General features: G+C 31.1%; 1 protein-coding gene across 3 annotated transcripts in view; it reads left to right on the plus strand.

Moving 5' to 3' along the window:
• The first annotated feature begins 2951 nt into the window (after positions 1-2951).
• Positions 2952-12427, plus strand: part of 5-HT1B (5-hydroxytryptamine (serotonin) receptor 1B) — a 539806-nt gene continuing 530330 nt past the window's right edge. For all 3 annotated transcript variants that reach the window (XM_072534834.1, XM_072534836.1, XM_072534835.1), the window contains exon 1: positions 2952-3078. In XM_072534834.1, the coding sequence (XP_072390935.1) occupies positions 3021-3078 (58 nt within the window). In that variant the 5' untranslated portion in view covers positions 2952-3020. The remainder of the gene's footprint in view (positions 3079-12427) is intronic.

Genomic DNA, 12427 nt, shown 5'->3' on the forward strand with positions numbered 1-12427 from the left:
TACTTAAGTCTATGTACTATTTGGAACTAGCCACATGATGACGTCAGGTGACCCTTAAATTATTAAATTATATTATATTGTCTTATTACATAGTTATAATATTAATTATGTACTAAAATTATGTAATTCAAGTGTCATCTGACCTCATCATGTGGCTATTATAGTTCAAAATAATATATAGACGTAAGTAATCACAACTGTTACCCCTTTTGTTTTCATTTGTAAGTTGTTTAGGTTTAGGTTTTTGACTGAGGATGATCTGATATAATCGAAAACGGTTCTAAAAATTCATAAATTCATTTTGGATAATTTTTTAAAAAATTTATTAATAAAATTTTATATCATTATAAGAAACGAATTTTACTCTATTGCAAGTTTTTTTGTATGATATAATTATAAAGGACATATTAGCGTCACCAGCTCGGTGGGAAGGTTGTACGCTCAAATCTTAAAGAAATAGAAGCAGAGTACCAATAAATAAAAGAGCAGAACAGCTTCCGGGTAGTGCGGTCCTGTATGGACAATATTTTAACTCTGCAACAAGTAACACAAAAAAGCCTCGCTAGAAATCTTGCTAACCACCTTGTCTTTAAAAATCCCGAAAAAGCCTACTAAACAGTGATCTTAAAAAAGCTTAAAACCTCTATTTAAAGGTTTGACAAGAATGGACCTAAAGAAAACGTATATCAGAGCTCTACACAACATCCATAAGAATCCATTTCAACACTCAAAATTTTCTTTTTATAACCAATAAGAGTAACAAATGATGATAAAATGATGATTAAATATTAGCGTTACGAAAATAAAGACAAAATTATTCAGGTATGTGAGTCAAAGTCAGCAAAAGCTACCTGGCGACATTATTCTTGATATTCGCCATGATCAGATAATAATAGCAAACTGTGACAAAAATATTCAATTCATTTTAGGAACACTTGAATACTAAAGATAAATACAAACAGATAGAAATAAAAATAAATATTACCATAACCGAAACAGAATATGTTCGTATAGGGCAAAAACGAAGATCCAGAGCTGCAATTACGACAAATAATACATTACTAAAAATACGTATAAATAATTAGGTAGTATTATATATTTACCTTTATTAGGTAGTATTTACTCTAAGTGTCATATCCGACGTATAATTCAACAGGAACAAAATAGTATGTGATATAAATTCTTCACTTTATTATGGATTAGAATGCCCGCAGATGATAAAAAAAACAATTAAGAAAAATCGGTTCTGATGAGACTTATTAAGTCGAAATACGTATCAACAGATACATAGACGCTTTGTACGTGAAATCAAATCCTTGCTGTCTTTTTCATTTTATTCGGATCTACTCCGTATGTGTACAAGAAACAAATTCGTTAAGAATTTCTGCTTAGTTGATAGACATGTCGTGGAATGCAAATTTTAGATTCCCCATGTCTCTATTAACATCTTTATCAACGTCTGTTATATCTTGCATTTTTAGAAGGTTCAGATTAAAGCAGAAATCTGAATTTGTTTCGAAACTATTTTACCGATTTTTCTATCAGATGTCGCTATTGCGTCCATAACGAAGCCTTTTTATTGTTGCTTCTTAAAAAACAAAAAAGATTCATTTTTCACGTTGAGAACGCCTATGAATAACTGTTCTGATGAGACTTATTAAGTCGAAATACGTATCAACAGATACATAGACGCTTTGTACGTGAAATCAAATCTTTGCTGTCTTTTTCATTAAAAAACAATGGTTTAATAGTTATTTATGGACCAAGAGTGTTAATAAGGTGATTACGCCTAAAAAGCAGCATAATCCAGCCAGATAGCCTCTGGCCCGAGGAAGAGATGTTGCTCGATAAGCATAATTATCCGGTAAAAGCAGTGGTATATACACAAAATGCATATATATTTTGTAGTTGCAGTAAAATAAAAAGTAAAAACGTCTCAATTTTAGTTTTTATATTATATAAATTCAAAAAAAAAATCTTGTATGTACCACTAATGTTACCGGATAAATACGCCTTCGACCAACATATATCCAACACCATTGGTCCATAAATATCTATTAAACCATTGTTTTGTATTGATAGTGAAGCGCGTATGACAGGGCGGACGCTCATTTGTAAAATGAGATTTTAAACCACCAAAAATGTGTGCCCTAGATCTTGTTTCTCTCTCTTACTCACGCCGCAGCCCGCGCCTTTGTCCTGTCATAAGCGATTCATTAACGATTAAAAAACAATGTTTTTAAATGAAATAGGCCTTCGCGTTTTTTTTTTCAGTTTTAAATTATTTGTAACTCAAGAATGATCAACTTTACAGAAAACCTACGAGACAACTTTTTTGTTCAAAAAGATCCAAAAAATTCAAAAAAAATTTTCTTGGCCAAAAAAATTGATTCTTACAATGTGTTTACAAAAAATTGTTTAAAAAAATTTTAATAACTTTTACGTGGCAACCTCTTGAACCTTATTTTGGGGTATCTCATTAAAATGATTATGGAAAAAAATCTTATGAGAATATTTTTCCGAACGAACTCGAGCTTTTTGCCTTCTCTATTTGTATTTATACACTAATTAGAAAAACTAGTAATAAGAGAAAACACGTAGGTGACAGAAATATCTAGCCAGACAAACGATAAAACGATATTTACTCGTTCGCTATCAATTGAATCAAAAATTCAAGAAGAACTTTTAAATGTGAAATTTATCTTCGACAGTCAGTTTGACGTTGCATTACAAAATATAATTTAGCTGAAGAAACAAAATCGGTATTTAAAGTTATCCGAAATTTTTTTGCAAAACATAACCGTAATTAAATTGAATGGTATAAACGTAAAATTGAATTTAATATTTTACCCTGTAACCGTTTTTTAAATGATTCAAAATAGTTGATCATTTCGAATTAGGGTAATTTAAGTGTTAAAATTAATTTCATGTTATTTATTATACAGTTCCGTCTAAGCTTTTAACGAGAGTAGACGTATTTACGATAAGTATAGTGGTGAAGACAAAGTTTATTTTGTGAAATGGAAGTAGTTAGAAAGGAGGTTGATGATCCTGGTGGAACAACTATATCATTATCTGGTGAGTCGTTTCCAATAACAAACGATTATAAAAATGATAATGATCCGAGTCTTATCAGAAAACATTACGATAAAAACATACGATACCGGTTGTGTGATACTGGCCCATACGTTTTGTATGTAGAGTCTATCGATAAAAATATCGGTAAATTACATCCGATAAGAGTTGGACATTATTTACATACAAATAATTTTAAAAATAATATTACTGAAATTAAATCTATTGGTAAAAATAAAATTAAGGTAATTTAAAATAATGCTTCTGCTAATAACATTGTAAGTGGCGACTTTTTAGAAGCCAACAATTTAATTGCTTATATACCACGGTTTTTTGTGGAACGTTGAGGTTTAATACGTTCAATTGATACAGGGTTTACCGAAACATATCTACTGGAAAAACTTAAAAGTGAGAATCCAAATAGTAATATTAAAGAAAACGACTAAATCGTAGAGTCACTACAGAAACAAATGAAACAAAACTAGTACCTGGACAATTTGTATGTATAACATTTATCGGAGCTTCTTTACCAAAAGAAGTCATAATGAATAGTTGCATTTTTCCAGTGGAACCGTACATATATCCTGTTACACAGTGTCAGAAATGCTTAAGATATGGACATATGATACAACAATGTAATGGGAAAGAGCGTTGTAAAAACTGTGGTGAAAATCATAATAATAAGGACTGCTCTGTGGGAATTAAATGTTTATACTGTGGTCAGCAACATTCGGCACTATCAAGAGAATGCTCACAATATATTAAACAACGTAAAATTAAGGAAATTATGGCCACAAAAAATATGTCGTTTCAGGAAGCTGAAAAACTAATAATAGATTTTCGTTACTAGCTAATGATTCTAGTAGGTTTCCTCCGCTACCTTCCAAAAATGTTAATGTACCTTCAGTGTGCAGTACCTATCTCTAAACCGAGAGTCGTGAGAAGAAATTCCACATCAAGTAACAGTTCTGAATCTTTAAAAAAAAAAACTGAATGAAAGCGATTATATTGATAATGAAAGAGTTGAGAAAAGTACAGCCAGTTCTTCAATCTTACCAAATCCTTACAGGGATGAGTTCATGAGACATAAAGAAAAAATAGTTGAAGGTATTACTAATATAATATTCAGCTTTCTCTCTAATGTTTTAAATTGCAAAGATTATATAGACGATGATCAAAATTTAATTAAAAAACATATTTAAATCTATTGGAAAATGTATTCACATCCAATGGATCATAACAGTTCAAATAATTTAAATATAATTCAATGGAATAGTCGTTCTACTGTATCTAATGCAAAACCTTTTAAACAATTTCTGTATTCGAATGCTATTGACATTGCAATTTTATCTGAAACATGTTATAAGACAAAACACAACATTGTTTATAAGGGATACCAAATTATTAGAAAAGATCGTGAAGATCGTAGATTTGGAGGTGTAGCTATATTTTTAGGCCTACGGATAAATAAGTATAAGATATTGGATATTATAAATGTTGGAACATTGGAAATGTATGTTGTAAAAATTGATTTTAATGGCAGAATAATAGTTAATATAATCTCATTATATAAACCTGACAAGAATATAAGCATCCGAGAATGGGAACGGCTTTTTAATTGGTGTTCCTCACTCGAAGGAGAGACGGTACTAGGAGGTGACTTCAATGCCCATTATGCGGTATGGGGTTCTCCAAAAAATGATACTGATGGCAATAGAATAATTGATGCATCAACTGATATGGCTTTAATATTTTTAAATGTTGCTTCGGCGACTAGAATTACCCCTCCAAACTCTACGAAATCAGCTGTATACTTAACGCTAATAACTCCTGGACTAATTGCACTAGCACATTGGCAAACATTAGATAGAACTCTTGGATCTGATCATTATATTATTTCTATCAAGTTGAATATTGGTGTACCCTCTTCTGTTGTCTATTCAACAAGGAAATGGAAATTAGAGAAGGACAACTAGGAATTGTTTCATAGCACTCTTGAAATGAAACTGAAGAATGTTGTATACTCTGAAAACTGTAATAAAATGGCATTTAATCTGAATAGAGCAATTAATAATAGCAGCGAAGCATCTATCCCCCAAAACGTACCCTTCAGTCCTAAACATAGACAAAAATCAATTTGGTGGGATGATGAATGTAATACACAGATAGAGCTTAAGAAGAATGCTCTTAAAAAATACAAAACCGCATCTACACTGAATACCTTTCTTGAATATTTATATTCAAGCATATATGTTCCGCAGTTGCAGAAGATATTCTTCAGAAGTTATGTCCACCGTTTGTTGACAAACATATACCTTACATGGCTTTACATCCAGAAGAACATTATTTATTAAAAGAAATAACATCATCTGAACTGAAATATGCTATCAAGATATCCAAAAACACAGCTCCAGGTCCAGATCAGATTTCTTACATTATGTTACAAAAAATGGATGTACTGGCTAAAAGACTACTACTACATATTTATAACTGTATTTTGCAAACTGGAATACCCCCTTACAAATTTAATGATTGCTTTGTTATATTAATTCTAAAACCGGGAAAAGACAAAGATAATCTGGAATCATATAGGCCAATAACATTATTGTCATGCATTTTTAAAACATTTGAAAGAATTCTAAAATTGAGAATGGAAATTTGGTTAAGGCGGCATAATATTCTACCAGCAACACAATATGGATATAAACAAGGCAATGAAATGACGGATACAGTAGTTCGTCTGACTACAGATGTACAAATTGATTTTTCTAATTCCATGACAACAGGTGCATTGTTTATTGACATAAAAAGTGCATATAGCAATATTGTTTTAAATATACTCTGTGATAAACTTGTGTTTCTTGGCATTTCAAAATCGATAGGACATTTACTATCAAATCTATACAAAGACAGAAGTGTATCGATAAGAGTAGGTCACAATATTATTAGACCCAAGATCACATCAAAAGGTATTCCACAGGGAGCTGTTTTAAGTCCACTTCTTTTTAATTTGTACACATACGATTTGCACAATTTATGGTCTCCCAATATTGTTTGCTTACAATATGCTGATGATATTGTCATCTACTCACATAAGAAAACGTACAGTGAAAGCACTACTGAACTCAAACATATTATGTACAACTTGGATAATTGGACTTGGTTAAATGGATTCAATATTTCGTACCAAAAATGCGCCGTAGTATTTTTTTCAAGAAAACACCCTATTAAACACCACGCTGTAACCTTACATGGCAATGATATTCCAATTGTTTCGGAATTTAGATATCTTGGTGTCGTACTTGACAGAAAATTGCTTTGGACTCAACATATTAATTATACAATTGGTCGCTGCGAAAAAGGTATTAATTTTCTTAAAATGGTGTGTAACAGATCGTGGGGTGCAGATCAAAACATTGCATTGAATTTTTATCGAACATATATAAGATCTATAATAGATTACTGTTGTGTGGTATATGGGTCAGCTAGCATAACCAATTTACGTAAACTTGATAGAATCCAATTTAAAGCTCTAAGGATTGTGTTAGGATTGATGAAAAGCACTCCAAATGAAGCCACCCTAGCTCTAGCATCTAAAAACCCACTCTCATTGCGCAGAGAATATCTGGCAAGCAAATATTTTCTAAACCAACATTATCGTGGCACTTATAATGCAAAAATAATTAATGAATTAAATACAGCTGATTTAACATCTACATACTTTATTAAAAAAAACTCTCCACCACTTGCAAGAGCAATTATAACTTGCAACGAACTGAAGTTAATAAATTCCCCTTGTAATCTTATCTCGTACTCGTTGAATATACCACATCTAACAAGTGTTCTAGCTACAAATATTATTATCCCTAAATACCAAAATGAATTTTGCTACACTACTCTTAAAGAAATCTTAAGTGGCTATTCAGATCATATTGTGATCTATACAGACGGGCCAAAATCACCAACATGTACAACCAGTGCTTACTTTGTACCAAAAATGAAGATTAAAAAATCATTTATTTTAAATAATCAATCCAGCATTTTTTCTGCTGAAGCATGTGCTATATACAAAGCCCTTGAATTGTGCTGTGAAAACCAGTGGAACAAAATTGTCATATGCAGTGATTCACTGCCAGTATTACACTCCTTGCAAAACTTTAAATTCACAATAAATAGCAATATATTCATATTAGAAATTTTTCAACAGTTACTAAAACTATCAGATCCATATGGTACTAAATTTCTATGGGTTAAGGGACACTCAGATATTGTTGGCAATACTATTGCTGATTCTATAGCTAAAAATCAATTACAGCACCCACATATGGTGATATAAGAATTTAACACATGTGACCTACTTGCCTATATCAAACAACATATTAAATTTAAATGGGACAGACAATGGATTCAGTTTGGTGAAAGCAGGAGCACTAATTTATACAAATTACAACCAACAGTAGATGTAAAACAATTTTACAAAGATGTCACACTAAGCAGAAACACAGTGTGAACTGACTTAAGATTAAAAGTAAATCATGGATGTTTTCCGAAACATCTACACAAAATAGGAGTTCTCCCAACAGACCGATATGAGTGTGGAACTAGTATAGCTGATTTAAATCACATATTCTTCAACTGCCCACTACATCGTAATACAAGTACGTGGCTGCTAAAAGAATTGATAAAAGAGGGTTTAAGTACACCATTAAACGTAAATCTTCTATTAAGTGAAGACAATATAAAAATCTTTAAAATAATTATGATATTTCTTGTAAAAATTAAATTAAAGGTATGCGTGTAAAATTGATCGTATGCGTGAATATTTCCTTTGTATGTTTACCATATATGTTGCCCACCTACCTAACCGTGGTTTATGTCTTGTTTGTTACAATAAAGCCGCTCTGATGAATCCCTAAGCGTGAAAAGTGTCTTCCTTGTACAATCCTGTATGAATGAATACTAATATCTATATGTAATTACGTGGCTAAAGGTTTCAAGCCAAAGCCATTAAAAAAAATAAAAAAAAATAATTTTTTTTTATTTTAGTTTGAATTCCAGATAAGAAAGAAGGTAGACCGCCTCTAGACGGTCATAACGGTTTAGGTGTAGAAAATTAGAAGAGGTGTTACTTAAATAAAATAAGTTAAGGATTGATTTTTATTGCTGAAATACAAACAAAACTGTAACAAAATATAAAAATAATAAAGTAAAACAACACAAAAAATAAAAATATAAAAAATTTAGAACTATCTATGTTAAAAGTCATAGCAGGAGTTATTTTCTGCTGTAATACATAAATTAAGATTGCACTTTATGTAATACACCTGAGTACCAGACTACTTCAAATATTTGCGCCTTCTCCTTCCTATTTTCTCATGATAACCTATATCATGATCTATGCTGTCATATTGTTCTGAAGCTTTTTTCTTGTATCATTTTAAAGTAACTACTATTTAAATGGAAATAAGCCACAATTAAAGGCTAAATTACGTTTATTGGCGTTTCAATTTCTACTTCGGAAATCGTTGTCAAAATACATTTTGAGAACGAGTTTCGAAGTGGAAATTGAAACGGCCATAAACGTAATTTAACCTTTAATTGTGGCTTATTCCCATTTAAATAGTAATTACTGTACTGTCATATCACACATCATCTGGTAGACGGAGCGAGTTTGGTCCAGTCGCAAACATATTGGCTTGGGCTGTCCGGTTACAGGGTCTTCCTACAGCACTGATTGGTGTATATTTGCAAAGACCAGCAACTATTTGCTCACGAAACAGTAGCAATTTGATTTTCTTTACAAGGTTGTCTGTAAATATAAAAGATAGGCATGGGTCACTGCCATGTCAAGAAGGTGATAAAATATCCATTTCGAGCCTTCAGTAAAATGTGGTAGCTACCCATTAGACCGTCCATAGTATAGAATAGAATGTTCACGTCACGGTTTTTTTTGTCATAACGAACTACTTTGTTTGATTGTTGTTGATCAACTGCTCGTTTGATTGGCTATTGTCCTACATAAGTGGAAACTCGATGTACATTTTTTATCTTTCCAAAGCATAGTACTTAAATCAATGCATATGCCATCCCCACATATTACACAGTATATCCCTTTTCTTCTTTGGTCAATTGCTTATCTTTACTACTTGTTAATTTACTAGTGTTACTAATTCGATTGGCTTGAATAGTTCCCAATGAATAAATATCCCGTGCGCGAAGATGCACTAGCAGTGGCAACGAAGTATAAAAGTGATTTAAGTAGATAATGTGATTTTTGAAGTCAGATAATGTAATTTTCTACTAAATCTAATATCTGAAATAATTCTTCATCGGGTATTTTAGAATGATCATACACTTTACGAGTACTTTCTTTTATACACTGGCGATCCAAATTTACAGTAAAATAAGTAACGTTGTATTCGTCTGCAAAAATAAGATGAAAAATAGTTTTGCCTAAAAAAATACGTTACAAAAAAAACTTGAAATAAACCGTTGTGACTGACATTATAATACTTGATAACCGTCTGTAGACCGTCATCAAATATAATGCTAAATATTACTGGTAGAATTAAACGGACATTTGTTCAACAAATTAGGATGGCGATCTTGCTACTATTTAGAGCGTGCTAAGTCTTGTAATTACTTCCAACTTAAAGGACCACCCACTGGCGTGGGAAATTAGAACACAATCAATTTAAACAATACGTAGTTTAATAATTATATGTTACTACAACTAAATTAATATCTAGCCAAAGTTTTAGCGCAAGTTATTTCATTTAAAACAGCCGATCACTGTCCACACTAGTCCGCGACACACTACACTAGCACTGATACAGATTAAAATGTTACTAATAATTATCACTTTAACTAAAGACGTTTTCTTCTATATGAATATACTTGATTCATAATGAGCGTTCAGTTTTTAACTATAAGCTATGTAACGATAACGAAAATGCGAGAGATAAAACTCTAAAAGAAGAATCTACCAGCTCTGCTGGGACACAATTTGATACTGACTAAAATTCCGTTTTTTAATATATTATATACTATTGCAAGGGATTTGCGGGAGTCGGGAGATAACTTTAATATTTCTATACAGAGGTAGGTAAAACCAACCTTTTAAATTCTTGCCTAACAGAGACATTTTTGGAATTGGTAGGAGAAAGTTAATCTATGGGTAAAAATATATTTTGAATAGATTTTCGGCTTTTATGAGAATTTGCTGGAGAATTTACTTAGGTAAAATTTAAGAAGTGTAAGGTAAATGCTACCAGTGGCGTAGCAACACTTAAATACATTTCTTATAGAAATTTATCCAATTACTATACCTTATTTATTTTTGTAAAACCAGTAATATATTCCAAAAATAGATATTATAATGTCCTTTTTAGATATTAATTTTTTAAGCAAAATGTAGACGTTATACACCACTTTTTCACATATATAAAAATTCAAATCTTTAAATTACAATAATTTATACACCTATTTTGACGGATGGCTAAAAGCAACTGCTTGTACCTGCTAAACGGGACGGTGAGGATATGTTCAAATGCTTATGAATGTACAACTGTAAGGTTTTTAAAATTAAATCAAGCCATTTAAGCTATACTTGTTGACAATTCTGCACTTAACTAGAAAAAAGTTAACACCGTCTAGAGAGGTTCATAATGGTTAGAGGGTTAAAAGCTAAGCTTCAATTCCCTTTGTAAGAAAATAGATAACTTTATTGATAACATAACTTTATTGATATCTTGGTCATTAGCACTAAGCAGGGAAGACAATTTTAACCAATCAATATTAAAATTTAATTATTTGCTTCATTTTCAATTAGAATTGTACAAAACTAATTGTAAAATTATGTTTTATGTTTCGTATAAAACTTTTATATCTGTTGTTGCCGGTTGCTATCGAATTAAGTTTTTTGAATGAGCAGGTTAATGATAAAACGGACAACACAGAATATTGGACATTGTTTGCACTCGGTGATATCCGTTAGAACTTTTAACTATAAAGGTGAACCAAATGAAATGAAATATTCGCCAATCAATAGCGGCTGGAATTCTATATAGTTTAATCCACTGTTACTTGTGTATAACAGGCGTTTTATAATTTTTTTTTAGTCAACAAAATATTGTTTTATCGGTTATAAATAGGTAAAATGAATATAGGTCGGAATTTGTTCTTCTGGAATATCATTGTTTTTAAAAGTTTGGCTAGAAACACATATTACAAATTGTGAAAACTAATCTATTGATATTTGTATATATAATGTTCCAGTTTAATAGCGTCTTAACTTCTTGTGGTATTAAAATTTACTTCCAAATATAAATAACACATTATTACAATAAATAATGTAACATAGTCTGTACCATAAGAAAGCCGTTTGTTCTAACCGCATTTTTTCTTAGCGTACCATAATAGCCCTGGTATTATATGTTAGTATATGCAGTGGTAGCCGTCTTTGGTCCAATCCAGTCCGAGGATTTTACGGATTTTTATTCAAAAAAATAACCCAAGGCTTCAGAACTACTGGAAAATAAGTTGCTTTAGTTCTCTATCTCCTTAACTAATACCGAAAAATTGGCAAATAACCTACCATAAACGGTACCTTATTATACCTGTAAATATAATTTTTAATTGACGGCAAATGACATGTTGACAGTTTAGACTGATTTGGTCCCAGTCTTAAAGGTATAGATCTTGTGCATACTTTTAGAGCTGAAATTCTAAAGATTGTTTAATATACTCTCGATTGGTATAAATTCTAATCTTTCTGTGCTTACTGTTAGATGTGTGTTGCTTTATTGTTAATTGTATTGTGTCTCTGGCATGCTATGATCTCATTAGTGTTGGTATATTCTTACTCGTAACTTTTCTTTGAAGCAAGTATATTGGAATCTATCGAATATCAATTTTTTGATTTCTTTTTAATATGTTTTTTACAATTGGAATCAAAGTTTAAATATCTCTTGGCGGTTATAAGTTTTTGGTATACTTTGGTTACATATCCTGTATCATGGCCCCAAATTTGAAGAATCTCCCTTGGAACAATAAGAAGATTTTATTATTATAAGCGATGAGAATGGAAGTTAGACCTTTGATAGTAATCACAATTCTCACTGAGAAGATCGAAATAATTTAGAAGAATTAGAGGAAAAAAACGAACAAATAATTAGCTTACCAGAAAATTTAGGACAGCCTAACTTTTTGAAGCGAATCTTCTATACTGACGTTGTTTTACTTTTTATCTATAGTAAGATGTTGAGGCAAATCGTATAATCGTTGGACAAATTATTCTTCTTTAAAATAGGAAATTATAAAAAAATTTTAATAAAAATTTTTAAATTTCCCA

This window comes from Diabrotica undecimpunctata, chromosome 6 (assembly GCF_040954645.1).
Source record: "Diabrotica undecimpunctata isolate CICGRU chromosome 6, icDiaUnde3, whole genome shotgun sequence".
NCBI classification, from domain to species: Eukaryota; Metazoa; Arthropoda; class Insecta; order Coleoptera; family Chrysomelidae; genus Diabrotica; species Diabrotica undecimpunctata.